This window comes from Armigeres subalbatus, chromosome 2 (assembly GCF_024139115.2).
Source record: "Armigeres subalbatus isolate Guangzhou_Male chromosome 2, GZ_Asu_2, whole genome shotgun sequence".
NCBI classification, from domain to species: domain Eukaryota; kingdom Metazoa; phylum Arthropoda; class Insecta; order Diptera; family Culicidae; genus Armigeres; species Armigeres subalbatus.
Window position 1 is genome coordinate 224,064,755 of NC_085140.1, and position 27,305 is coordinate 224,092,059.

Consider the following 27,305-nt stretch of genomic DNA (forward strand, 5'->3'; position numbering starts at 1 on the left):
AATACTCATTCTAAGCGACATAATCACTTCAACCACGTGGATGGTTCACTTCCATAGATAAAGCATGTGGAAACATATGTCAATCGCAGTAGTCATTCACGAAATCATGCATTGAACGGGGCTGATATGCGTAGAAACCATAAAACCTCGCGTGATTTTTGAAAACGTCGTAACTCCAAATGAGAGACTCTCTGTCATTAGGCTCTCTTGCGCTAATATCTATGCTAATATCATGGCTTTGTAATAATCGAAAGAGAAAGTAAACAAAGAGAGCCTCTCTTTTGGACTTACGACGTTTTCAAAAATCACGCGAGAAGTGCTCCATTTCTCGGCATAATTGTCCCGCCAAACAATTTTCATGATCGTTGTTGCAAATTCTATTTGTGAGTGAAAAATAAGAATTTCAATGAAATGAAGTCTTCTAAATAGTTCTGTGATGTAATAATCTTATATTGCATTAAGGTTATACGCCAGCAATAAAAATTAGTGTTCAATTTCAAATGCCATTTTCCCATTTGCCGTTTTTTGAATTTGGTACAAGCATGCGTAGCACGGCAGTGTAGGTTTATAGTAAAATAATGAAACTTAGTGATAATGTTGTTTTGTGTATGCAAAGAAATTTTCCTCGAAATATTCATCAAACCTGGAATCATCAGAGTTGTGCTTAAATCATAATCCACTCAAAATTTTAGTAGAGGAATCTTTAATATCAAAAGGCTAAATTTTCTAAATTTTGGCTAAATAAAACGTTGTTGATATACTAATTGTAATAGCAGTGATTCTTGTATTTACGCTCCATAAATACCAATTTTTCACGAATTATGTATCAAACATAGAGTGCCACGCTTGAATTAGCGTTACTTTAATAACGAAGAGCCTTTGAATGAGTTTAAATTTGTATCATTCGTTCATTTACGCTCAATAAAAGTTATTTGTGTTTGAAAAATATAGAAATGCATTCAGTGTCGAGAAATTTTCGCTTACTCCAACCGTGGTAAAAATCAGGGGACTGAAGAGAAAGCTAATACCCCTACCCACCATTCATTCAATGTTTTTGTTTTAATTACGTTTAATTCATGATAACAACACTTCGGAAGTATTGACGAGCTGTTTTTCGACATAAAGAAGCCATACAAACACAAAAGGCTCGATGTACCTCAACTAATTGCAAGTTTTCGCCAGGAGAAGTTAATTGCCGATAATTAGCACTAACTACGTCGAACCAATCACCCAAATGAGCGCTGAATTCGGATATACTACCCAGAAACTGGGTACCAAAAACAGAAGTACCAAAAACGATGTTGGGTTGAGTGCCATTGTACCGCGGGTGACAGGCGTTTCACCTTCCTGGTAAAAATCCGACAAAGTCATGAAATATTGTTTTTCAAGATCTGTGTTGTTCAATATTTTTGTTGCTGGAATTCAAAACTATAGAGAAAACCCAACTTATCAATGCATTAATTTTAACGTGATTTGAAAACCAACATAAAAAATATTCATATTTATTGAAAAGCAAAACAATTTGTGCAAATAATAAACTTGACAGGTTTAATAAACTTTTACTCTAGTTTATTAAAATGGTTCATTAGTTCATGTTTTATACATTCAACGCAATGATTTAAATGGCCGTGTATGATTGTGAAGTAACATGGATTAGTTGTATGCTTCATCATTGAAAAATTTTCACTTACCCCATTTAGCCACGTACCCCACTGTACCTTATGGGACTACCATAATACGATACACAGTAGATACATTTGATTTATATCCACATCTGTTTGGTGTTTCGATTACAGTACGATACGGACGTATACCGACATGAAAATCAATACAACGGATTATTTTTATTTTACACAGTTGACTCTTAATTTGACTCAACACGGGAAAACTTACCAGGTCCGAACTTATTGAGGTAAGACAGATTAATAGCTCTTTCTCAAAATTAAGGGTAGTGGTGCATGGCCGTTCTTAGTTCGTGGAATGATTTGTCTGGTTAATTCCGATAACGAACGTGACTCAATCAAATTAAATAGAACGCTATCAGTAGTCAGATGTTGATACCGCCTCCGGGCCGTTCGCGGGGGGGGGGGGATATAGTGTGACCTGGCTTATTTTACGAGTGGAGTGACGTGAGTTTGCTCGAATGACGTGAGAAGAGTCGTATAGCCCCATTTGAATAACTTGGTCACCTCACGTGAGAATTGCTAAAATCGACTCACCTCACGTCTCTCGACTCGTAGAATAAGTCAACCCATCGCCGTTGACTTCTGCTTAATAGGACAATTTGTGTTCAGCAAAATTAGATTGAGCGATAACAGGTCCGTGATGCCCTTAGATGTTCTGGGCTGCACAGGCGCTAAAATGTGAGCAGCAACGCGTACCCTTGCCCAAAAGTGCCGGGAAATCGTTCCAAATGCTCATTTAGTCGGGATTATGGATTGAAATGGTCCATATAAACCTGGAATTCCCAGTAAGTGCTGATCACTAGCTAGCGTTGATTACGTCCCTGCTCTTTGTACACACCGCCCGTCGCTACTATCGATGGATTATTTAGTGAGGTCTTTGAAGGTGAACATTTGCTAGTCCCTCGGGATTACATTTGAATCGCTGAAGTTGACCGAACTTGATGATTTAGAGGAAGTAAAAGTCGTAACAAGGTTTCCGTAGGTGAACCTGCGGAAGGATCATTACTGTACTGTACTGGACTCAATAATGATTAGCGAGAAGTGTTTGGCGTATGGCGAGCCCACCACCAGTGTTCGCCGGCTAGAATAATGCCAAACCCCAAACCCAACAAAACGAAAACTGATGCGTTATCCTGTTCTACTGTGTGTACTAGCCTTCCGTTGCTGCCCAAGGGGCTGCCCAGCCTTTGCTGGCTGCTGCTGCTGCTGCGTCCATCTCGTCCATGTCGGTTCATGCGACATACGGAACCGGATCGTCAACGACAGCCAACGGCACCCTCCCACACCGTCAGTGTGTGTGTTTTACTACCCGTGTGTGTACTACTATTGCTATTGCTATTTGCAAAAAGAAACAAGAAAACAAACCCTAGGCAGGGGATCACTCGGCTCGTGGATCGATGAAGACCGGAGCTAAATGCGCGTCAGAATGTGAACTGCAGGACACATGAACACCGACCCGTTGAACGCATATTGCACACCGTACTACAGTACGATGTACACATTTTTGAGTGCCTATATTTATCCATTCAACTGTGCACGCCACCACGCCACGGACCGAAATCTGATATGAAACCTCGTCATATCCTGTAGTGGGCACCAGTTAGCCGTTTCTCTCAGGGCACTAAGGGAAAACGTGCCTAATTTTAATTTGTTATTTGTTTCATGTTGATTGTTTAACTCAAATTTTCACAACTTTTGCTAATTTATCTGTATTTCAGATTCATTTTATTTTAATGGGAGATTTTTAGTGTCAAGTCTTTTATTAGACTACCCAAGTAACCACCAAGCATTAATTAATGCATGTAATCGATCACAGATCAGCATATTAAATGCTAATTGCATTAGATTAGTTTTACGGATGTAAAGATGCATTTATTCATCGCCTGTCAAGCAACGATACACTAGTTCAGCGTTACGAATGCAGCGATGCATTACATGTGTTTTATTTCACCATGTCAAAGCAATAAGGCATTATTTCGGTCGTAAAAAGGCCTTTTCCCACTTTAAGTCAACTTTAATGGCTGTATTATTTGCAAGCATATATAGCTCCATGGTTACTTGGGTATATTTAAACGCCCCCCGCAACGCCCCCGGTTTTTTTTAGGGTTATTGAGATTATTACATATCTTGAATCTATTATAAAAACTGAGCCTAAATCCAAAATTTTAAAATCACTTTCGAAAATCTTAATAATTGTGCGTATTGAACACACCTAACTTGATTTTACTATGGGCCGAGCTGTCAACCTGTGAGCTAACTGCCAAGCAGTCAAATTTTCAAAAACTTTTAAAATGGATTTTTATTATCAAATTTAGGGTCAATGAGTGTGAAAAAAATATGTTGTAGCTCAGAAAAAGGTGTTCTATCGAATGAATAAAAAAAATAAACATGTTTTTCAAAATTAAAAACCCCAATTGGGGCTTATTACAAGAAATTTATCATGGGTTGTAGCCCCACGAATCAATTCATAATCGTAATAGCTACCGAAAAACGTCTTTCACGGTATGTTACCTATCGAGAGTGTATACAGACATGGTAAGTGAGAGATTTTTTTCTCCTTTTCATTCTCCTTTGAATTCAAACCCTGATTAAGCTGTAATAGTGCAAATATGGCTGGAGGGTCCACTATTGGACATTATACCCTATACAGATTTGATGCTAATTTGTTATAAATAGTTTGTCTTCCTGTTTATTAGGAATTACTTTAGATGGATTCTATAGGGTATCCATTCATGTTTTGACATGAGCACTAGGCTGCCGTTATCTGGAAAAGTGACGTAACAGCCATTTTACAACATGCATGTTTTCCATTTTTCTGTTGAAGAGCTCGATGAGTAGTCCTCGTTAACACCATTTTTGGAAAATGGCGTATACGTCACTTTTTCAGATTACGGCAGTAGGGTGGTTTAAAAAACCGATTTTGCTCCACAACGCTCATTTGATTCTGTTTGAACTGATTTGGATTAAAACTAATTTATCACAAGCCGTTTCAAGTGTGCATGCAAATAAGTATGGGGACATTTATTTTTCGCTTAAACTGTTTATGGCGCTTCCTCATCAAGCGCAGGTTAAAAAAAAACCTACATAGCTAAAAGGAATACTAAACAGCTTTCACTAAACGAAAATTGCATCTTAATTAATAGTTCCAATAATTAGTAATACAGAATCAGATGAGCGTTGTGGAGCAAAATCGATATTTTGAACCACCCTAATGAGGATGGATGATACTTAACATCATCTCAGCAAACATGCATTTAGTACTAAAATTGATCAAAGTTATACCGAGAGGGTATAGCATTTCTCCAAAAATGATCTTTTGATAGAAAGCCCGAAGACTCATAGTGTTATATACCGATCGACTCAGCTCGACGAACCGAGGTGATGTCTGTTTGTGTGTATGTTGTATGTGTGTGTATGTATGTACACATTTTGAAGACACACTTTTTGGAGCTTAGCATTGACCGATTTACTCGCAACAAGTTGCATTCGACGGAGAATGCAGTCTTATTTGCTTGCTATTTGGCCCGATCGGACATTGCATTTCGAAATTATTGAAAAATCTTTGTTTTTTCTCAAGGGTTCCCTTGAAAAACATTTCAAACCCGATTTTTGTCAAGAATGGTGGCAAGAAAGAAGTAATTGAAGCAAAAACACGCAAAATGATAGAAAAAATGTGTTCGGGGTCTTTTTTGACCTTTCTTATGTGATTTTTTAAATACATTTTACGATGCACGAGAAAGGTATCATCGCCGCTAGGTGGATTATTCTGGGTTTTTGTTGCATCTTATCTAACATCTAGACTAGAAGGCGAATTTCAAAAAGAACGGTAATCCCGACAAATGTTTAATATACTACGGGAAGGTAAGGGGTGTTTGTATGTGTACAAAACATGTGAGACTAACTTTTTTGTACTTAGGATTATTCCATTTTCTTGTGGCCTAGTTAGACCCTATTGAAAATTAGACCGATCGGACATTGCGTTCCGGAGTTATTAATAAAACACAGTTTTTGCCAAAGGTGTCCTCCCTTGGAAAAAAAAAATTATCGGAAATTGCTGCAATGCATTGAAATGAATGCTAATAAATGAGAAATGATGAAAATAATGAAATCTATTTCCCTAAAGTGCTATTTTAACCTATCTAATATGTTTTTATTTCATTTTATAACGCACGAGAAAGGCATCACCATCGCTAGGTGGATTAATCTGTTTTTTTTTTATTTATATGGCGCGTAAGAAAACAATAGACCCCCCCCTTCCCCAAAATGCTTACGTAATCCTTACAAGACCATGCTGAAGGTAGTTGGATTCGATTCCCGGTCCGGTTTACGCAATTTTTCGTAGCTTAATGAACACTAAGCTACAATGCGGCAATGATGTTTGCAAAATTTGTTCGTTTTTTATTGTTCTACTCCCCCTCACAACAACATATAAATAACAAATATTCACTTGTCATAAGACGAGTTTGTACAATCCATTGAATTCCACCACTTTATTGTATCTTGACAGATACGTATTTCGACCTCAACAGTAAGGCCGTCTTCAGTGTCTCGTACTTGACTCGACTTAGTCAAGTCAAGTCGAGTCAAGTACGAGACACTGAAGACGGCCTTACTGTTGAGGTCGAAATACGTATCTGTCAAGATACAATTAAGTGGTGGAATTCAATGGGATTGTACAAACTCGTCTTATGACAAGTGAAGACATTTCACTAAAAAGCTCAAAATAATTTTCATAACAAATATTGCTATCATATGAAAATGTGTTGTTAAGATTAGAAATACTACAATAAGAGATCGGCGAAGACGCCATCTTGCTTCTAATCGAACCGTCAAAAGCGGTTCCAATTCGACTTGTTCACATTTTACATACATAAGAATCAAGCAAAAAGTTCATGTGCTGCCAGTCTTATTTTTACGATATCATGCAATTTCATACGTTGCCATTTCGACAGTTTTGCACTCCACTGGTCTCTGGTTATAGGGTTGCTAGTTAAGATGTTATTATAAAAATTACGAAACTTTATATCATTGCAAATTTTGTTATTTTTTTGTAATTAGTTTATTTGCCAACTCTATCCGGGTACATATTAACCAGGGGATGAACCATAAACACAAAATATAGAGTATGAGGGCCCCCCCTCATACTCTATATTTTGTGTTTATGGGCAAAATAAGTACTCTCAGACTTCTTCTTGATACCTTCTCAGCAAGTATGCTTTTCTATATCACAATACAATATCTTTTTTCTTGCATCTTATCTATCATCTAGACTAGAACGCGAATTTAAAAAAGAACGGTAATCCCGATAAATGTGACTCAACTAAAACACTGTGTTTGACTGGTTCAAATATACTAAGGGGCAAGATAATCATTCCTACCAAAAAGGGGTACGCTTCTAAAAATCAATTTTTCCAACTAAAATGTATTAAAGCACTTATACATATTAACAAAAAACATAGCTTTTAATGCGCATTGGCAATTTTAAAACAATAAACTGATTGTGGGATCGATAAGTTATTTTTTTTTATTAATACCATCAAAATCACTTTGACTAACATAAATGTGCCTAATAATTCAGTAAACTTCATAATGTACGATCCAACGCATAGTGAATCATAATTATAGGTTGTGCAAAAGAGTTTTAGTATTTTGTGTATTGTTTGATTGTTTCAAAATGGGGTGCGCATCTTACCCTATTTGAGATATATTTTTCAATTCTTATTAAGCATGGTCAAACATTTCACTGTGAGTATTTTAAATGGCCCTAAAATATTCTTTGTAGACATATAATATATGTATTTGGGCAAGATTTTCATTGAAAAATGTCTGTTTTATTTTCTAATGCTAATTTCTTATAAGAAAATCTAAGTTTTTAACAACTTTTGCTAATTCATCTGTATTTCAATCATTCTATTTTTATAATATTTTTGTGTCAAGTCTTTTGTTGGACTATAAATAGTTTAACAGTGTGGGGTTATTTAAAGAGAAAAAGGCTCAATAACTGTAAAATTAGAAAGATTTCTTTTTGCCCCCGGTGGCGATCTTGCCCCGTTCACCCCTTAACATCTTTGCTGTGCATGTGTTCTTTCCGTGCTTTTGTAACGCTAGCCAACCTATGGATCGTCGATTTTGAATACACAAAAAGTCTATATTGAAACTTGCAGTTTGTTCTACGCAAAGATGTTATTAATCATTTAGTAATTTGGGCTCGATCATTTAGTAGTTTGTCAATAACTCATTGCAGAGGATAAATTTCAAATTGTGTTGTATGGTGAAATTCTTGTTCGAAGGTTTTTCTACACCTCTGCCGAACAGTTCAATTCTTTGAATACCACTAATAACGGACTTAAAGCACTAGTTGCAGTAACTTATACTAAATGATAACAAAGTTCTAATAATTTAATTTAAGTTAATGTTACTAGTGCTAAAACTGCATTATTAGAGGAATTCAAGCAACGAACTATTAGACAGAGTTGTAGAAAAACCTTCGCACTAGATACCCACCATACACACAAACTACTAAATGATCTAACCCAGATTACAAAATGATAGAAAACATCATTGTTTCTACGATGTCTATCTGGGATTCATCAGATGGTCTTATACTATCGACAGACATTTGATTTCTGCACAATGATTTTCGTATCACGCTGTACGCGAACAGTGCCAACATGACACACATCTTTTCTTTTCACCGTTGTATCTATTTGACAGCTTGTTTTGAAACTGATTCTACAGTTTTCCAAAACTATATTTTTCATCAAAATATATAGAAATCATAAACTGTTACTATAGTTTTTATGAGTATTACACAATATTTATCCATATTTTTTGAATAAATTGTGAATTCGCGTTAGCAGTTCATTGATCGATATGAAAACGTCATAGTTTTCTAATTCTTCGTATAGATATTTTAGCAGAAATATGCACAAGACAATTATTTCTGCGGACGTTAATCACTCTATTTTATGGTTTGGGATGATTTCAGTGCAAACGGCACTGATCGTTTAATTCAGTGATCGCCGAAGTGCGGCCCGCGGGCCGCATGCGGCCCTCCAAGCCTTTTCCTGTGGCTCGCGAAGGATTTCAGAGAATACACTACATGTGGCCTTTTGTTAGGCGTTATATGACAAAAGAAGCTTTCCATTGTGGATTTTCTTTCGTTCAGGTATTCTGTCAAGAATGCACCATTGTTGATATATGAAGCATGAATCGTATTATCATCATGCTTAATGAAATTGATTACTACATCAATATTTTGTAGGCTAAGCCCGACAGCAAATATGCTTTATTGTTATTGCCCCGGGCTATAAAAATAGCAAATGTGTGTTTTTTTGTCGCGCATTAAAACGAGCTTAGTGTTGAACTTCATGTAAGATTAATGTTACCTTAAACTGCTTCGTAAGAAGAATGCTTTTACTATTAAAAATAAGTTATGGGTCAGCAAAATTCAACTGGAAAATTGCTGGATTAATAGCTCCAGAAAACACGCTGACTATCACACCAACGTACTTTAAGCTACAGAAAATATAGAAATTTAAAAAAAAATTCCAATCTCCGATACTGTTGAAGAAAAGGTTTCAGAAAACTCAATTGATAGAAAAAAGCAAGGCTTGGACGCAGATTTATTCGATTTCTATTCAACACTGCGGGCAAGATTACCTGGCTTTAGAAACACTTTTAAAACATGCTGTCGTTATTGGTAGCAAAATAAAATTTCCATAAAGAATTTTCCTTTAAAAACAAAGGAAGTTGCCAAAACATTTATTATTTGTAAAATTTTGTAATTGTAATTATAGTCGTTGTCATTTGCCTGACAACTAATAGTGAACAATATATTTGAAAAAATAAATACATAAGGTCATATAATAATTTGGAGACAAACAGCTCAGAATATTTTCTGCTAACTGAACCGAAAGATGGTGTTGCAAAAGAATTTTCTCGTACATCAAGTCTGAAAGAGCAGAAACGGTCAGTCAGTTACGGCGATAGAACCTGCAGAATTGAATGTCCTTCCAAGTATGTTATTCAAAAAAGATTTACGGGAATAAAACGTTTTGATAAAGTTTTATTTTATTCATAAAAATCATGTTGTACTAAAATTTAATTTAAAATAAAAAAAATATTGCGAATATACTGCGGCCCGCTTCAACAGTTCGAAATTGCAATGCGGCCCTCAATAGTGAGCATGCTGGGGACCACTGTTAATTCATTTGAACATTTTGAAGGATAAAGCCAGTACCGTTCAATTGGGTCATAGATCCTGTAAAGGTTCATTCGGACACGGAACTCCGGGTTTTTCAAACACTTATTTATTTCGCGCTGACTATCGTTTATTTCTGCACTCCACTTTTACCTCCACGAGATCCTCCTCTCCTCTCCTCCCTCCCTCTCCAAATACTACAGATCCAATTTTGAATTTGTCCAAAACAACGGTATAAAACATTCTTCCCATCTAAAAAAGTAGATGCTGACTAATGGCAAATCAAAGAGCCCGCAACCTTCCCAATCCTTAGACCTCATTCCAATTAAAACCCATGGGATCCTTGCACAAAATGTTCATAATCACACGATACAGAACTCAAACCATTGAATATCATGCAAAAGTGACGGTAGATCTTTCCCGGAAACAACCCAAGAACTGGCTAAATCAATGGGAAGACTTGTTCAGAGCGTAGTTGTATCAAATGATGGGCTTACGAATAATTATTTTGCCAATGTTGTGAACAATATCATCCGGAATTTCAGAAAAACGAATTTTACTCAGTCAGCTTGCAAATGTTTGTTTTTATTTCATATGTCAAACGGCGTATTTGACATTTCAAAACAACAAATTATGTTCTGTTTCGTACAATACAACGGTCGCAGGGCAGGGTACGGAAATCATCGTGCTACCGTGATACCAGCGTGATTCTGGGTGACAGACATATGATTTTATGCTGTACAGTGATATTGGTATCATATATGTGTCACAAGTATTAATGTCACTTTGAATGATATTGTAGATTTTACATACATTAGTAATCACATGCAAGCAACTGGCTTGATTGGAACCATCTCGGAAAAGTTTTAAATGAAAAGATTATCCTATTGTATTTTTACCGTTTAAAAAAATCACAGATTTAATCCAAGGTTTGTTGAGCAGGTCACAGATATTTGTGATTTTTTTGCCTTTCTCGTACAACAAAGTTGTACCGAAAGGCTATCATTTCACTCCAAAATCGAGCTTTTTAAAGAAGTCTTGGAGACCCATGATGTTATATACCAATCGACTCAGCTCGTCGAGCTGAACAAATGTCTGTCTGTCCGTGTGTATGTGTGTGTGTGTGTGCACACGAAAACCGAAAAACATTAGCCACTTTTTTATATAGAAATTCTTAACCGATTTTCTCGCAACAAGTTGCATTCGACGGGAGACAAACCCTTATTGATGGGGGGTCCCGTAGCGTAGTTGGCTACACGTTCGCCTTACAAGCGAATGGTCATGGGTTCGATTCCCAGCCCTTCCGCTAAACCTCGTCAGTCGCCGGATGCGCAGCCTATAGGGTGGCGTATTGAGGAGCGCCCTTACTGTTACGACTGCCTGATGACGACTGACAAATTGTTCTTCTCGGAGGCATTCCTCCAACGTACCCGGATAAATGGCAACCGAACAATGCAACGATCATTGGATTCACGACACGGACAAATGGACACAATGGACTCACGGTGAGATGGACTAGCAACGACAACAACAATGAATGATGGAAAATCTAAAAAAAAACGATTGTTTGTGGATTCTGGCAGCAGAATACCACAGTAGATCTCGGCACAGAGTGCCTACCAAATAAATAAAGGAATAAAAAAAAAAAAAAAAACCCTTATTGATCACTATTGAATTTGATAACGATCGACCATTGCGCTTAAAAGTTATTAAGAAAATGGAATCGAACTAAGTAAGCGCCATATAAGGTTGGTGTCTTGGCTAAATGCGAGAAAGGCAGTGTCACCACTCGGAGAATTAAGTTGGGTTTTTTGCTTTAACCCGGGTAGAAGAAAATAGCAAAAGAATAATCAATTTTACCAATTTTAGTTCATTCAGCACTTCTACAGATAACAGCAAGGTTTCTAAGCCAAGTAACAATTTTCGCATATATATTATCATGAGGCCATCACGATGTACTTTTATTCACAGGAAAGTCGAGAAAGTTTCCAACCCGAAAATTTCCTAGAATCGAATCCAGCCACCTTCAGTATGGTTTGTAGCCGCGCATCTTACCGCAAGGCTAAGGAAGGCTCCTGAGTGGGTGGCATCCTTGGGAATCGTGAAAGCCAACGTATTTCTTACCGCGACTTCACTAGGCATTTTATTCGAAGGATATAAATCCAAACGATACAGTACAAAACTAAAAGCAAAAAAGCAAATGAGCATAAGTGTCTGTTCTCATCGAGATGATGTTGATAACTGTGCTCGTGGGTCGTGGCGTTATTATTATTATTATTATTATGGATATTATTATGCTTCTATATTAATAATATAGTAATATACCGATTTTGGGATGATAAAATAGGAAATGTGACAAAATCTAAAAAAAAAATCAATCCAAATTTGTTTCACAAACCCGGATCAGTTTATGCCTTGGGAAGGCAAAATACGTTAACGGAACCTATAATTCTTTCTACAAAATTCTTGACAGGTACTCAGAAATGCTTATTAATTAACCACAGGCGGTGAAAGTTATTTCATGAAAATCATTGTTGTTTACGGTAAATGATACCGTTACAAAAATAAAAAGAACGCTTAAATTTTAATTTTATGGGGTGGCAAAATCGGATCGAAAACGTGTTAAAATCAGGACGTGATAAGATCGGGGAGTGACAAAATCGAGTCGATACTGTATTTGCAAAACGAGCATTTTCGGCTTGATTCATGTCGTTTTACTAATTTATTGTTATCATGTACATACTGTTAAAAAATCACAAAAACAAGATGAAAAATAATTCGTGCTCCATTTCTTTGTTTGCTTTAAGCGAAGAATAAAAATTCAATGTATTGAAAGAGATCACCTAATAGTCATACAATGATAAAAATTGCGAGTCGTATATATTATGAGCGATTTTTTGGACAATTAGCCTGATGAGATTTGACTAGTGCTTGATTTGAATCGTGCATGAGATATGAGAATTAGGATTTTAGAGTGTTTTTTACCTTTGGTGGACAATGCAATGTGGTTGAATGACTTCACATTCATTTGAATTTCCAATATATTTCCAATGGTTTCAACAGTGACGGTGCTTAGGAATTTCATCAGAATACCTACTGAATCATGTAAGATGCTCTTATGTGAACGATAAGTTCGTTAGCTCTTAGCTGTTTACTTCTTTTCATTCCAATATTTTAATTTTAAATGCAAGATGTTATATGAAATATGTGCCAAAAATAGTGAATATAAGAAAATAATACGCATTTGTATCTATTTATATAAAATTGTAATTTCGATAGAAAAGGATTTATATATTATATATCTATTATATTAAAGAGCTAAATGTGAATACTGTTTGATGGATGACATATGTATATTATACATTAGTATATGGTATAGTTAGTAGAAACATATAGTTGAGCGGAAATAAATCCTTTGTCGCCAAGAGAACTGTCCAACGTGTCTCCAAATGACCATAACGTCGCAATTTGTATAACAATATTAAGGAGTGTGATGTCATTATCACATGATGCACGGTTAAAACACATACCCAACCATGCTTTCGCTCATCTATAGATTCCACTATCTATAGTATATTGTATTTACGTTATACAATAATATATTTAACACTTCAACATATTTGTTTCAATAACATAAAACTGATTGTACATCACTTTAAATATTAAGAATTCGGGATCTTATATGCTGTAATGAGTAAGTTCTGATTAGTGAGAAATAAATTGCTGTGCAATTTGGAATAAATTCATTTTTTTCATTATGTTCTAATACTGGTGTTAGACCATTTAATTTAATTTAATGCTTCTATAGTAAACATAAAGCATATCTGGGAGTTTTGCGGCAAGTTGGGATAACTTAACATATATTTTTTATTGATATTATTTATCTCTTATTACATTTTATTTTTGTTTTCATTTTTCTATAGCGGAAGATTTAAGCATCACAAAGATTGGTGGTCTGACATGGGATCAGTTGGATGCACGCCTTGCAATGCCGCTGTTATCGTCGAGCGGAGCGATGCCCCTTATGACTACATTTCGAGAAGGGGCACTGCCACTAATCTTTCCACGAGACCTTTCAATAAGCCCTGTCGATTCGAAAGCAGGGTTACTTGGTGTCTCTATTAATAGCGGCTGTGGAAATTCCAGTCTAATTGCGATGGATGCCAACGGTGGTAGCGCAGGTGGTTTTGCTTGTCCGGATTGCGGCCGCGTTTACAAATTAAAGTCGTCTTTGCGTAATCACCAGAAATGGGAGTGTGGCAAGGAACCTCAATTTCAGTGTCCTTATTGTGTATACCGCGCAAAACAGAAAATGCATATAGGGCGACACATGGAGCGTATGCATAAAGAACGCTTTTTCAAACTAGAAGATGACAAAGTGGTTGCAATTGAAGATCCAACAAATATGCCATTGGATCTAAACAGTACGGTTTAGGTAAATGCGCTTTAACAATGCTTTGGACGCACATCATCAATATTTAGATTGCTAATTCTGCTTGAATCTCAACAGGCAACACAGCGGTAAAGAAATCGAGCATAATGTACAATCTAATATATAAATCTAATAGTAAAAAGTGCATAAAACAGTGATATTACAAAAAAGTAAAACAGTTTTATTTATATTGAGTACGTTACATGTCTTCCACAGAAATATTGTCATTATATTGTTTAAAAGGGTGACTTTAAAGCAGAAGTTTATCATTCCAAATAACAAAAATTGTAAGAACATTCCAGATATATGTATTTAAAAAAAAATCACAAACTCAATGATAATTCATTCCAACAGAAAATAATAGATAAAAAAACATCAAAACAAATGTTATTAACTTAGCTATTGTTCTGTGTGTTTCATGGGCAGGTCATGTTTGAACACAGTATTCTGTATTCCATCATAGTAAAGAGAAAGCACAAAGTGCATTCTCCGTTGCTTCGAAGTTCAAGTTGAAATTGTATAGGTTAAGAAAAGCATCAAAGACAAGACTCAACGAAAAAACTGCATTTGTTCTAACCATTAACCACATATCAAGGTGATAGCAAGCGATTCTTTCGGGAGAGTTGTTATTATTCATACATATAAAGGGTAAAGTTCTATTATGACGATCGGCGTTCTATATTTTAATATAATGTTTCAATATTTAAACCAAGAAGGTAATGATTAGCTTGAAGAGTGGTACAATTTCCTAGAGTTCCATTTTCAAGATTGTGATTTATCGAAATGAACATTTCCTTGTGAAATTCTGGTTAATGCTATTTGAGCAATGGACTTGTTGGAAATGTCATACCACTGTATCAATTAATATACATAAAAAGCAACAAACTACAGTTTTACCATGTTTTTTCATCGAAGGAACATATTGAAGGTCGTATGGCCGTACAAGGCATTCCCCTCCCAACAATTACACAACCGTGTGGAATTTGTCATACTGTTACCGATTTGTTTTGCATATAAAAATATTCATGAGAATGTATGCGGACCATATTATACAGACTAATATAAAAACAACGTCTTACCTCAATGATAATTTAATGTAATATTACCTTTCGTTTGGCTTAGGTATAGAATATATACGTTTAAACAAAATATATATATATATATATATACACATATGTAAGAAAAATAACAAGTTATTTTAGTTATATGTTTCCTACCACATGTGCCTTTAAGTAATATTATTACACAACATATTAGTAAGACAAGAAACATAAATGATGTGTACAAAATATTTAGCGCTACGTATAAATATGTTATGCTTTCTACTTTATTTCAATCAATCGTTTGTGAGATATTTTATATTTTATAAAAAAAATTATCATGAGTTTACTTGTTGAGCTGGTATAAGAAATTTTTTTTACTTCTGTGAACAGGGTGAGAGAAAGCTGCTTAAGCAGCTTAAATATCATACACTGGCCGGCATAATACCGTGCCCACTTAGCGTTTTTCAGACAAAATGGTCAACTTTGGAGCTCTAGATCTCGGTTGCCCGTGAACCGATTTTGCTGACAATTTGACCAGAGCCCAGTTGTAACTTGAATTTTACCATATCAAAAACCATATTGATTCATAGGCTAAAAAAATATTAAACTGACACAAAATGATTTTTCCAAAAAAAAAATGTTTTTTGGCTGAGCATGTCATCAGTCTACAAAAAATTAAAAATATTAAAAAAATAAATCTTTGCCAAAAAAAACATTTTTATATTACCGCATTAATGTTTATTATGTGAATCAATATCTAGAGCTCCCAAGTTGACCATTTTATATGGAAACCGGTCAGTGGGCACTTTATTATGGCTACCAGTGTATATGCGTATACATACATATACTTACGTATATACTGTCGTTATACGCATAAGAGTAGACGCGACCGCGCGATGCTACGCGACAGAGCAATTTGACAATTATTCATTGATAATAATTGTTATTCCTTTATGTGAATCGCGTCGCGTTTGGCTTCACTTTGGCAGGCACCTGAGATTCCCGTGTACACACGAATCCCAGCAAACATGGGACAAATATGACGGCGGTATACTATAGTTATACGCATAGTTGTCCCATGTTTGCTGGTATTTCCCATGTCCATGGGACATTTATGCGTATAACGGAAGTATATGTTTATACAAATATGTAGTGTTTGTTCATTCTACCACAGAAGCTAATTGAACAGTGCCAATTATCCCATAAGTGTGAACAAAATTGTAATTATATTTTAGTTCATTTATTGACCAGGTAGACTAATTTCAATTATTCATTTCAGACAAAGGTTGCAGTGGCATTTGCTGCTCATAAAAGTTATCTCCAATCCACTTGGGTCTATGCTGCATGTCGCCAACCAACTAGATCGCGCTAGTTTAAATCATATCAACCTTATTATATGCTGGCCTGTAAGCTGGTCGCATAAAAATGTATAGTTTCATTATCAACTTTTTATTGAAGACAACAAACACTAGTACAGTGGATCAACCTTTTGCCAGCACTACCGCGCTCGTATATAGCTTTGTGCATTTTGCAAGTATTTTTTTATTATACATACCTTTAAAATATATTTTGGAAATATGAAAACTGATCGTCGCCTCAATAGACATGGTATTGTAACAATGAATATAAGTTGTCGTAGTTGAATTCGGACATTTTGAAAGTTAAATTCTCTATTGAAAATAATAGTTCTATCCTTTCACTCATTGCAACCTACATACTTCAAGTCGGTTTGTGGTTGCGCATTCAACCTACTTCGAGTCACTCGTAACAGATTCGAAGTTGAAGAGGCTGTCAGTTTTGGAGCAAAATTAAAACATTAGCGTCCATTGAGAACAGAACCTGAACTTTTAGTAACTTTACAGCTCTTTGTTGACGAACAACTCGAGCAAGTCAAAGCAACTTCAATTTACTTCGAGCTTACATTTTACGGATTTGATGACATGTGATTGGGCACGGTCTACTGAAAAACATGTGGTGTATTATTTTGCGAATAATATAGAAGCCATCTTGTGAGAATTAGAGATATTTTTCATTATCTTCATTCAAATATTTGGTGCACATAGCTAATATAGTGTTGCAATATAGCGTTCTTAATGTTGGTACACAACCCTTATGATTTCGATATTTGCAGAATTAAGAATTAAGCGTGGTCACAGTGTCACTTGACTTGGCTGACTTGGCTGAAATGGACCGATAGGTCTGCGCCAAACGAGAAAAAGAAAGAAAGAAAGAAGAAAACGTGGGGCACAGTGTCACAGTAGCACAGCATTTCCCATGTTACTATTTGAAAGCTTTTCTATGCCCGCTTTTGCATAAATATGTATCTTGTGTGGCAAGCACAATGAGGGGCCCTATTTAGCCGTGCGGTAAAACGCGCGGCTACAAAGCAAGACCATGTGAGGGTGGCTGGGCTCTTTTCCCGGTGCTGGTCTAAGGAATTTTCGGATTGGAAATTGTCTCAATTTCCCTGGGCATAAAAGTATCATTGTGTTAGCCTCATGATATACGAATGCAAAAATGGTAACTTGGCTTAGAAACCTCGCATTTAATAACTGTGGAAGTGCTTAATGAACACTAAGCTGCGAGGCGGCTCTGTCCCAGTTTGGGGATGTAATGCCAATAAGAAGAAGAAGAAGAAGAAGTGGCAAGCACAATAGATGCATTATTACTTTATATCATATTAGGAGAATGTAGGGCAAGATGTTCATATGGAGCAAGTAGGCCAACCTGTTTTTTGTAGGTAATCATATTGAAATATGCTAATATTTTAAAAACCACGATAGCTACTTGCAAACAACATGGGCTTTTACTTTAGGACCAAGTTAAGGTTTCAAGTTAGAATAAATGTTTTCTAATAATTCTTCTAACTTTTTGCAATGCATGCAGGTCTATCCATATTACGAAAAATAAAAACATTCAAATTTTATCCATGTGATTGATAGATATCGATAAATCGCATGGATAGAATTTGAATGTTTTCATTTCGAAATACGGGAGAATACCAAAAGATTGACATAATTTGATATGAGACAAGCAGGGGAAAATGATCATATAACATTTGAAAAATCCATTTAGATTTGTTTACGAGATAATCCAGGACCACCCACAACCAAAAAGTTGATTCGGAGCTAGTTAGCAATCAGCAATGTATCATTGATTAGGGTGATCATCTTGCCCCGTATTCCCATAAATTAAAATAAAATGCGTGAATTTTGACATACACTACTTTTTATCAAGTGATAAAACTTGTAGTTTGAATAGTCTATAAAAAGAAAATATTGATATGCAAAATACTTGCATTTTTGAAAATTAAGCTGCACTAGGCATATATGCTGGAATTATCTGGGAATGAATTCTCTGCGGTAAGATGTGCGGCTACAAAGTAAGACCATGCTGAGGATGACTGGTTCGATTCCCGGGTAGGGTCCTTATGATATAAGTGCAAAAATTGTAACTTGGCTTAGAAACCTCGCAGTTAACAACTGTGGAAAAGCTTCATGAACACTAAGCTGCGAGGCGGCATGGTTCCAGTAGGGGATGTCATGCCAATGAATATGAAGAAGAATTCTCTTTTTCTAAGTGGTTCGAACTTGGTATGTATCAAAGTGCCTGAATATAAAAGTGGCGCCATACTGCTACCTTTGAAAACCTTGTGTTTTATTTGGGCAACCGATTTGGCAAACGCGCTGTTCAAATTTTGACATGGCGTCTCTTTGTTATTAATCCAGCCCAGTGGCGTAGCCAGAAAATTGGTATGGGACGGGTCTTCCGAACAGTTTAAAAAAAAATTCTTCTAAAAATTTTGTCTGTCATAAAATTAGCCTCCCAAAATATTTATAATTCCAAACATTTGGCCTTTGTAAATATACTGGTCTAGTAACTGGACAGAATAACATAGAGAAACATTGAACATCACTTGAACATATCTGTCGTTTATTGAGAGAGAAATTTCAGAATATCTGTTCTGCTGCTGTACTACATTGTGTAGACGAAGAACGGGACTTCTCAATATCGGCTGATTTTAAACTCAAAGGGATTAGGTCTACTTATCTAGGGAAAGTGATTGGTTTCATAAACCACATCATCTCTGGAAGGAAACCGTCGTGGCAAATGACCTGTAAATTTGTGGTTGCTACTACCATTGGGCGTATTCTATGAGTAGAATGACGTAACGTGAGTCGATTTAAGCTATTTCGTGTTGGTCATATGTCGAATTTCCCGAACCCCGTAAAGTATGGTACGTGCACGGTATCAGTAAGGGTCTACATGAAACAAAAATTAAAGGCTTGGATATTTCAACAAATGACAGCCCTCTAAAGGATTTATTTTTATTTTATTCTATTGTTTGTATCCAAATAAATACCTGACTCAGTTTCAATTCACATACTGAATCACATTGTACAAAAAAAGCCCAGTACACTAGTTTTGCAACACATATTGTACAGTTATTAACGATGGAAGTCACAACGATTTTTATGATTGAGAAAAACTGTCAACTATGTGTTGATTTGAGTCAATGTCTAATGTAATGTGACTAAACCAGCAATCGCAAAAACAATCAGACCTTTGTTTAATTGAAATTCATTCATAGAAACGATTCTACAGCTATAAATTTATAATACAAATTCATATATACTAAATGAAGCCATTGGATTTCGATCAATGTATTGTTAAACAAAGTTAAACAAAACGCATAGATCTGCAAATCCACCATACATCACACTTAAAAATTCAGCTTTTGTAATTAACTATTTGCAAGTGAGTCAAACTAAATAGTTGTAGCATGCCTGTTTTTGTCTATGAATTATGTTATAATAAAAGCGCTGTAATTAATAATTATTTTCGAGCGTCTTAGGGGAAAATGTTACACAGTTTTCCTTTTACTTCCACTAATTTGTTTTTTTGTCGATAAACAACACACTGAAGATGTCCACAAGTAGTGGACGAAATACGTATTTGTGTAGACATGAAAAAACAAATTAGTGGAAGTAAAAGGAAGATATTTTTTTAAAACCATAAAAGCGCTGTAGCTCGGAATCTCTGAATTCAGTAAAAAAAAGTTCATAAAAAACTGTTTTTCGATTCAACTGCATCCTGCACTAGGAAGAATAATTCAAATGCATTACCAATTCTTTATGTTCCAAACGTATTTTTTGTTTTATTTTTAATTGCCACCACTGTTCAATGGCTGTCTGCAGAATGATTTCAAAAATAGTATGTTAATTCGCGTAAACTCGTGTGTATTAGGAATTCCCTATTTTTTAGGTATTAGATTTTAATGAAATTGTTATTTTAATGCCATGTTGTTTTCACAATTGTGTATCGAGTAGTAAGTTACGTGAGTGCTCTATATATTTTTACTCCGTTGGCGCCCCATTTGTGAAGAATCTAAGTTACTCAGAAACAAAAATAGAACAACACTATTGAATTGCCATCAAAGAACTTTCAAAACGTTCATAAAACTTTTAACAAATAGTAAGATTTTTTTTAAGTGTAATAAATAAGATATTGAAACATTTAAATCCTGGTATGGGCCTCAAACAAAATCAGTAAAAAAAACAAAATTACCAGTTGTTAAAAGACACATTTGAAGTTATGTTTTAGTCTAATGATTAACAAATATGAATTTACTTTGTTGAGCCGTTTGAAATACATTTCCATTTTATACTGAAATATTATGGCTAAGAAAAGTACATTGTGAGATCTTCTTCCATAACATTGATGCATTATTATTGGTCGTTTCAATAATGTTTCCTCCTAGTTAAATTGTGTAGATATTCATCATTTAATTGTATTACCTTTGCAGGATTTATACTAGACTATGACGAAAATTATGATTAACAACAATTTGTGTATACATTATTCCACGTGTAGTGTGAGATGTGGTATTTTGAATGAGGTCGAATACTCCCATTAGAGATACTCGCCCCGAGTTGCGATTAGATACAACAATTTCATTCGTTCAAGTAACATGTCGCGAACATACTGCGTGCGTTTATCTGACACTTGCTTTGTTTGTGGATACCATTCTGATTGCTTATGTACCACATAAATCAAAATATGTTGATGGCTAATATGAGTTAAAAAAAAAGAGACAGAATAGAACGTTCAGATAAGCGCAAAATTTGTCAATTGTAAATACCAAAACCTTCTTTTGCCGTGCGATAGAAGGCGCGGCTACCAAGCAAGACCATGCTGAGGGTGGCTGGGTTTGATTCCCTGTCCCGGTCTAGGGAATTTTCGGATTGGAAATTGTCTCGACCTCCCTGGGCATAAAAGTATCATCGTGTTAGCCTCATGATATACGAATGCAAAAATGGTAACCTGGCTTAGAAACCTCAGCAGTTAATAACTGTGGAAGTGCCTTATGAACACTAAGCTGCGAGGCGGCTCTGTCCCAGTGTGGGGATGTAATGCCAATAAGAAGAAGAAGAAATTCCAAAACTTAGCGATTTCGTTCAGCCAGGTTTTGTCTAAAAATCAGAAAGACATTGAATTGAATAATTTTAACGACTTTTCGTTGTGATAGCCTAGCTCAACTTGATGTCAATTCCCATACATTCGATTTTCTTTCTCCACTTTAACACGATAATTAATATGATAAATGGCCTAATCTGAATAGTATATACAATAGTATAATTTTACATGTCCCAAATTAAACATTTACTGACCGTACTATAGAAACAATATGTTTAGCCTTTCAATGAAACATTTTAGACAATTCTAAAAATAAGCCTATTCAGATTACGCCGTTTATGATAATAAATATCGTGTTAGTGAAGAAAGAAAATTGAATTTATGGGGATTGGCATCAAGTTGTTCTTTATCATGATATTTATTATTATAAATGGCATAATCTGAAAATGCTATTAGAAATATGAGCCTGTATGTAATTTGAATCAAAACGGTGCTTAGATGATGGCAAAAAGAGTCGAATTTCGTGAACAAATAAAAATCTTGATTGCGTATTTTCGTGAATCCTTCGTCTAAAACGGATTAACTTTATTTTGGATAAACACAATACCGATTAAACAAATGTAGATATACTTACTTAAATACTAACGATTAACATGTTCTAATCAGTTTTTTTTTGTCATCTTGCAAACTTATTTTTGAGGCTTGTTTTCCTGCACTAGCTGTGGTTTCTGTGCCAGTACAAGGTCTGGGAGGTCTGAATCAAACGTTGTTCGCGCCTATTGCCTACATAAGAATTCTTGTTTTGGTGAGGTAGGCTAACATTTCCACCGTTCACCGTAGCCATCACCGTCTTCCACATTGAGACGAATTCAATGAGTAGAGTAGGTGATGTGCATATTGCGTATATTCGCATTCAAAATAATTTTGGCAAAGCTGTTCCAAGTGTTCTTACATTTTCAATATTTAACATAAAGATCGTAAAAACAGGAATAGCCAAGTTTGTGGGTTGATTTCCTGCCTAAATATCTTAATTAGAGTCATGTTAAAATAAAATTTAGCATGATATTGAATTTGTTTTCATTAGTTCTAGCGGTGCAAAGTCCAGCCAAAACATATTGGAATCAATTTTTCGCTGCTAGCTACACGTAACAGCTATCTGTCGCAAGCTAATAGTTCTGCATTGCACATTCCACAATCTTAACTATATAAAGTCTAAATTAGGCATATTTGAAATAGTAGAGCCTGGAAGGTAATATGCTTAGTGAAGCATATCGTCCCGTGATGCCGGGTGGACACATTTTCGTGGTATGTTATGGAGTAAAATCTACCACGCTGTCCACACTGTGCTCTATTTCTTAATATTTTTGGGACACGGCAGGTATTTTCGTCTGTTCGTCATAGTCTCGAAAACCAATAAAAAAGACGTTTTTTTGTAAAACTCATACGTACCAACTCGTAAGCTCAGGAGAAACGTTCTACTATAGTGGAGTTCTAGCAAATGTATGTTGCTTTCGTTGGTTTTAGCCCCTACGACGAAGGACGGGAATACCTGCCGTGTCCCTACTGGTCGGAAGAATATTGAACGGCTATAAATTTGCTTTTAGATGACCCACCTTTTTAGATGGAGTCAATGGATTAAATTATAAAAACGTAACTAATAGGTGCTTATAGCGTATTCAGATTACGCCATTTATGATAATAAATATCATGATAAAGAGTAAATTGATGTCAATTTTCATACGTTCAATTTTCTTTCTCATATTTAATACGATAATGATAAATGGCGTTATCTGCATAGGCTATTATGCTGCTTTCAAAGCTGACGACATGAATCTCAAATCTCTAGAGCGCTCGTCAAGTAGGAAAGAAGTGGATACAAATTTGGTGGATCTGCTGAAAAAAAAAAGTGTGTAAATTGTGATTGAATATTTTGAGAATGTTTGACTAAAATAAAGGCTGTTGTTATGAAAAAAAATTATGATCCTATTGTTTTGTTTTGTTAATCATATTGTTAATATTATTCGAATTTCTTTATAAAAACTCGGAGCTTGATCCTAATAGACAACTCCTTTGTGGACAATTTCATATAACATCTTAAGTTTAAGGGATGTAACTGATTGATTTTGAACGAGTTGTCTGTTACAAATGATTTACAACAGATCATTTACACTAGTAGTCTATGGATTAGTTCACAGTTTTATTCAATATTACATTGCTCTTAATTTAGTATCGTAAGCGAAAGGATTCATTATTCAATTTCAATGTCAATTAATATTGCATTTTTTTTATTATCAATCGACATTCCCGAGCCTAGCATATGATAGCAACTTGATGTTAAACAAAGTAGCATACTCTATTTAGCATTCGAAGGGTAATTATGTGTTATTATGATTGCTTTTATCTCAATGATTACAATTGCCTCAAGTGACACAGAAAAGCTGTTAATCATTTATTAGTCATGAGTCCATTTTTATTAATGTTTCAGTAGATATGACAAAGAGTAGGTATATGGAGTGATTCCCATTCCCATTTGGAAATCCATCGGCATTTTGTATCAAATATGAACACGACTTAAAATGCATAATTTATTCATCGAATTTATGTTCAATTTTGTTAAATACTTTGAAAAATCGAAAAGGAAATAAAAGGATTATTATTTTTTCACAGATTGCAAAAAAAAACTGGAAGTTATTGTTCCTGTTTTGTTACAAAATCTAGGCCAATATTTGAAAAGGGGAACGGAATCATTCCTGTTATTCGTCCATATTATGGAGCATTGGTTGCTGTCTCCGACTTTTGCAAATGTCGGGGTATATAGACGAAAAACATTATTTTTATTTTTACTGTTTGCCCTTTCAAATGTTAGTCTATTATTATTTTGATTATATAAGTATATTCGTTTTTCAGTTAATCTAAATTATATGATATCGGTTAATACCTCACACAGGAAAATGATATAATTGGAGTAAACATTTAAAAAAATATTTAATACTCATACCTACTTTTGTTCTAATTATTTTGTATCTACCGATAATACCGACTATTATTTTAGTAGTATGTTTTCCCGTGAACAAACAAGTAAAACAGCGTACATCGAAAAGACGGTTATATATGATTAAGACTATGCATATAAATAAGCTGTTTATATTTTACTGAAATACAGATAACATTTCATTTTACAGTTGTAGTGTATACATTATAATGCCTTAGAGATAATGAGAAAGCTTAGAAAAGAAACTTGTCTACAATCAAAATCCATTTGTTATACGGATTTTTTTTATACGATCTTTCCTTTTCCCACGTATTAAAACTGAATGCAATAGGTATCACACTGTGTTGAGAAAGATAACCCTTCTCTTCTACAATACAAATTGTAGTGATTTATATTGCTTCCAAATTAAATGATCCAATCTAGGTTGAAATAGATGAATATTCAGTTTCAACAGAAGGAAAGGGTTAACGATCCTAAAATTTATGTTTGATATTGTTTGAATGTGTTATCACTAAATTAGTTGTTAACTTTTACTAATAGCTCCCTATTTTTCAGATGGCGTTTGCGCTAGGCGGGCGACTAGAACATGTGATGTGGACACCTCCGCTGATATTTCAAAGCAGTATAATTCTTGGACCGATTTGTTGCAAATAAATAAGAACGAGTTAAGTGGAACTATTAACGCAGCTGAATCAAGCAATCCGTACGTGATGACAACGATAGCTAGAGGACGAACAAAAAATAGTCAAGTCCAGGATAACGAAAAGTATCATTGTCTCGCATGCAATCGCAAGTACTTACGAAAAAAAAGTTTAACTCGACACCTGCGTTACGAGTGCGGAAAACAGCCGCTTTTCGTTTGTCCCGTGGATTTTTGTTTCTACAAAGCATTCTATCGTATTGTGTTGGAGAAGCATATACAAACACATATAAAAAATACATAATAACCCAGTAATAAAAAAAGATAATAAATCTAGGTTTTTCAACCTCCAAACAACTAACAATCTACTAATTTTCTGATATATTTCTATTAAATTTATAACTTTTTGGGACTTCATACATTATAAATAAGGGAGGATGATTTGCTTGCTTTCATCTTTCGACATACTTAAAGTATAATATTGATGAAACATGTTTTAGCTTTTGTGTTTGTAACTAGTCATAACCGCATCTAGTTTGTAGTCCACTTTGTAACTAACATACTAATCTACTAACGTTCTATATTTTCTCTTTCTTTTTTCCCCTTTTGGTATGCGCCCACGACTTTTCTTCTAAAATGGCATTATCCTGTAAATTACTAACAACAAAACGAAATACAACAAATACAGAAGATAGTAGCTCACTCGGTGGTGGTTATACTAAGATCAAGCTCGAAAACTTTAATCTTTGGTCGGATGCGGATTTTATTTCTATTGCTGATCAATCTGTCAATTCGCCTGATGGATTACCGGAACTATCATCAAATTATCTTCCGGTTTGGCGTAAAACCTCCAAGACAGGCACCCGAATCACCACCGGCAGGATCAAAAAGATGTGCACCACGATTGGCGTTTCCCCTAATAAAACATCACACAAGACATCGACATGCTCACTAAACAGCAGTAACTCAAGTGTAGAATCATGTTCTTCTGTCCCAACGAACGGTACAACGCCTGGCGTACGCAAAGAGGATAAGATTGTGTTTCAGCATGAAAATGATTCAAAACCGTGGAAATGTAAAGCGTGTGGTCGAAACTATAAATGGAAAAACAGTTTAAAATGCCATATTAAGAATGAATGCGGCGTTCCTCCGAAATATATTTGTGAGCGAATGTGTGGTTACAAAACACATATTCACAGTAATTTGAAACGACATTTGAATTCCAAATTTTGTAAGCCTAATTAAGATTAAATATATAATTTGTAAAAGGAAACAAAAAACTCTAATTTGCATAAGTAGGAAATGTCATCGGAATATCTTGATACTTCCGTTACAACTGGCTCTGAAAAAGAATTCAAATTGACAATCATACACCTATGTCATATGTCAAACGGCATATATGGTGTTTGAAAAAGAAATATGTTTGGTGGAAAATCCATTTTTACAAAATTCCGTTTCGACTAAAATCACATATATGGTTTACCACTGCTTCTTGTTATGGACGCACGTTATCCACTCTACCTTTCATAGAAGAGAATAATGAAATTATATATAATACTAGTTGACCCGACCTGCATAGTTCGCAAAAATGCGAGTTTTGACCATTGACCATGAAATATTACTTAATTTTACTCGTAATTTTCGCATGAAGAAACATCATATAAATCCGTAGAAAACTATAATGAACACATCTGCTGAAGGAATTCAAGACAAAATTTTCAAAACGACTTATCTGCTTTTGTAAACAAAGATTCAAACGACGATTTGACGAATCTGATAGCTCTCCCACGCAAACTAACACCATCAACAGGTAGCGGAAACCTTCACCTTCCTATTGGTGGTGTTGGTTTGCGTGGGAGAGCTATCAGTTTCGTCAATTCGTCGTTTGAATCT

At 35.1% G+C, this 27,305-nt stretch overlaps 1 protein-coding gene and 1 non-coding gene across 10 annotated transcripts in view; both read left to right on the top strand.

Moving 5' to 3' along the window:
• The window catches only part of LOC134211757 (longitudinals lacking protein, isoforms A/B/D/L), a 217,595-nt gene that overhangs the window by 74,824 nt on the left and 115,466 nt on the right, over window positions 1-27,305 (top strand). Inside the window, exons 7-8 of one of the 9 annotated variants that reach the window (XM_062688953.1) lie at window positions 13,812-14,323; window positions 14,399-24,961. The exons of 6 other annotated variants lie outside the window; for them this stretch is intronic. In XM_062688953.1, the coding sequence (XP_062544937.1) occupies window positions 13,812-14,323 (512 nt within the window). In that variant the 3' untranslated portion in view covers window positions 14,399-24,961. Of the gene's footprint in view, window positions 1-13,811; window positions 14,324-14,398; window positions 24,962-25,327; window positions 25,745-26,100; window positions 27,118-27,305 lie in introns of those variants that run through there. 2 more of the 9 variants (XM_062688952.1, XM_062688962.1) reach the window with 2 other exon arrangements.
• Window positions 3,048-3,199, top strand: LOC134218624 (5.8S ribosomal RNA). Its single transcript, XR_009981404.1, has one exon. It is a non-coding gene; the product is annotated as a 5.8S ribosomal RNA (ribosomal RNA).